The 3218-nt window shown below is 45.1% G+C and overlaps 1 protein-coding gene across 1 annotated transcript; it reads right to left on the bottom strand.

Annotated features, from left to right (window-relative positions):
- Positions 1 to 466: 466 nt before the first annotated feature.
- On the bottom strand, positions 467 to 1003 carry LOC132575987 (anti-apoptotic protein NR13-like). The gene has a single exon (XM_060244700.1). The coding sequence runs from the start codon at positions 1001 to 1003 to the stop codon at positions 467 to 469; it is 537 nt and encodes a 178-aa protein (XP_060100683.1).
- Positions 1004 to 3218: the final 2215 nt, after the last annotated feature.

The following is a 3218-nucleotide window of genomic DNA, read 5'->3' on the forward strand; positions in this document are numbered from 1 at the left end:
CGCGGGGAACTGTAGACACGTGGGTCGGGATGCAGATTGTTGTTAATTAAAAAAGCTACGCTTTGTATATTCTCGCTTTAATAAAATGCTTTTCTATTAGATATGACGGTATGAAACACGTGGTGTGCTCGACTGAAATAAGCTTAGAATTCCCTCCATAAAAATCCAAACACACATCGTTACGTCGATTGCACCGCAAGGTCATCTAGCGTATTTTAGCATAACGTCTCAGTTCTCTAGAATGGAACTAACAAAACATACAAACTTAGGACCTGAACAATCTTTGTTTCCATTTGTTTGGTTTTTTGACGTTGCCAAGGTGGGTTGTGCTTCATTTAAACATTCAGGCCTAGACACCGATTTAAGCAACGTTATTAAAATTGTAAAAATATAGAGCGGACTCATCACGGGTACTTGTTCATAGTTTCATAGCGCTTGTTCATAGTTTCGAGTTCACGATGTACTTTTATCTCACAGCCATGAGGAAAGCTAATCCTGCTAGGACAAATCCGGCGGTCGCTATGATAGTGTTGCTTTTGGTATCGCACCGGCTGATTGAATCAGAACCGTGTTTGTTGAAGTAGCGGTAGAACCCTTCCCAGCCACCATGCGCCTCCAGCCACTCGCGCTTCTCCACAGACAGATAGATGACCAATGCTTCTGTCAGGCCGCCGATCTCCTCGTGGGCCCCCCGCTCAGCCAGAGCTGTTGCCAAGGTGCCGGTGAACACAAACAGCGCCACTACTCGACCCCAGTTAAGCCCGCCATCAGATGCCATCTGCGCCGCCACACGTCTCAAATGGACGTCTGCCCTACCAGGCTCCGGCAAGATTGCTGTGGAGCAAATGGAGTGAAAGAATGTCTTCTCACGGCTCTCCAGCTTGTCAGCCACTCTCCGCAGGGTCTTGGCCGTGTGGCTGTGAGACAGCACCGAACCACTCAGGTTGCGTCGCAAGTAGCCATCCACCAGTCGCCTTGTCTCGGCTGTCAGATCGCTCAGCATAGCGACTCTTCGATGACTGCCGATGAATACGTCGGCCTGCTCCAACCGTGCCCCAGTACCGCCGGTTCTATACAGATACGATTTTACAACCTACTTTCCCCCAATCGGTAGGTTTCTTACAAATCGAGAAGCCGACAAATTAAGCATCCGTAATAGATACGGTCATAGAAATGTAGAGGAAGTACCGGCCGAAAGAACACGGGTAAAAGAATGATGGGATTACCTACGTGTATAGACAAGGAACATACCCCCCCCCCCTTTCCCTAACATGATCCGGCGGCGGCCTATAACGCTGTTGCTCGTGTGTTACTTTGTAATATGTTTATTGCACCCCAACCTGATTCCGGCCTCCCCCATTCTCACCTTTTCCCATTATGCTCACCCTCGGCACCTTTGATTCGTAGCCATCTTTACAGAATATTACACCCGCTTTCCTATATAAAATCAGATAGACTCCCTCCGTTTCTTGCCCCGTTTGCCCCAGCTAATTTTAATCCGCCCAAGCAAACGCCGAAGAAACCTATCCTCCCACGATTGCGATCCACAGCCTTTACACCGTCACTCCTACCCTGTTCAATAGGTCATATTTACAGGGGAGTGTTTCACCGTAAAGTGAAAATAAAGAAAAAAAGCTTATATGTAATAACCGGCTGTGTCCGATTATTCAATGTATTTTTATACTTTGTTTCTTTGTTGCCCCAAGTGTTTTACAAAAAACCATTAGCCAAAAATTGGCATGATTATACATTATTAAAACAAACCAGGAGAAGGACTTTCTGTGTTGGCGGTATCGGCTGAGAGAAGAGACGGCCCCCGCCGGAACCGCTACAGAAAAAGACTTGCTCCGGCTTTTAAAGAACTTTTAAAGAGCTGTTCAGGATTATGTGGGGAAGAGCGTGCACGGTGTTGATTTTTTAAAGTAAGGAACCCGTGAAAACACGCTGTCGGTATTAGGACTTGTGTTTAAACAGCTCTCGGTCTATTTTAAGTTTTCTCGGTGCAGAGACGTTATTTTCAGCGTTATTGGTAAAATCATACGTCTATCGACGTATCAGCGTCAATCTCCCTCTTACTGATCAAAAGCGACCTCCCTAAATGCAACGTGATCTTTTTAATATCGAATATTTTTTAGTATCAAAATTTGCACAAACTCAACGGCTTCTAAATACATTTTTATTTTTATACATGTGAATGTATAAAATGTACATTTATTACAGAAAGTTTTTTAAATTTATTTACAAAAGGGGGAAAAGAAAGGTATTCACAGATGTGCCATTCTGAAATGTATTATGCAGAAATTTCTCAACAAGTGTCACATAGGGTCGGTGGCATTTCTGAAACAACGTTCTCAATTGTTCACAGGGGGTCGGGGATGTTCGTACGCCTTCCACCAGGTTGGCCAATGTTATGACATGATTCTTGTTAATACCACAACAATCAAGAAAACACGCAATAACCGTGATCACATACAACACGGGGCTCATATTCAGATTGCGACAAACATATCTTAAGTTCTCATCGTAAAAAGCAGAGGACCACGTCAAACATACATGAGAATTCTGTCCGGGTCTATCTAAAATGCATCCGTCACACGTAGAATAAGAGAGATCGTTGGAGCAATAATTGAGAACAGAATAAGCTGTGGCAGTTATCAGTTTGTACATCGCAGAACGTGACTTTTGCTTGTCCACAGGTGGAACGTCTTCATCGGACACTCCCACGTATTTTTGCAGGACGGTTTGAATCGACGTCTGAACACCGGACAAGTCCACGAGACAAATTTTCTAAAAAAATCACAAACACACAAAATGAGAAAAGGAGTCTAAACAGAAACAACACAACCTTTTACACATCTTTCCCATGTTGTTCTACCCACCTTAAATGTATCTTGTTGTGACGGATTCACGGAGTCACAACTCTCACCATCCTGGAAACATCTACTCCGCTTCGGTGTACAGGTTTCTGCCCCATCTTTCATTTTCTCGGGGGAAGCAAAAAGGCGTTTAGCAAGAACCGGCTGTACATTCTCCTTGTCAGAATCGGTGCTAGGTTTTTGAATCCTCGCTGTAGTTTTCCTCCTCACGGGTGCTCCGGGGGCCACGGGATTAAAAACAGACAGAGGTGTATTCGCCATGGTGGTACGGAGCCGTCAGAACGGCGCTCGGGTTTCCCGTATTTAAAGAGAATCCTGCGCCGACCCCCCCCCCCCGCACCC

This window comes from Heteronotia binoei, chromosome 8 (genome assembly GCF_032191835.1).
Source record: "Heteronotia binoei isolate CCM8104 ecotype False Entrance Well chromosome 8, APGP_CSIRO_Hbin_v1, whole genome shotgun sequence".
Taxonomy (NCBI): domain Eukaryota; kingdom Metazoa; phylum Chordata; class Lepidosauria; order Squamata; family Gekkonidae; genus Heteronotia; species Heteronotia binoei.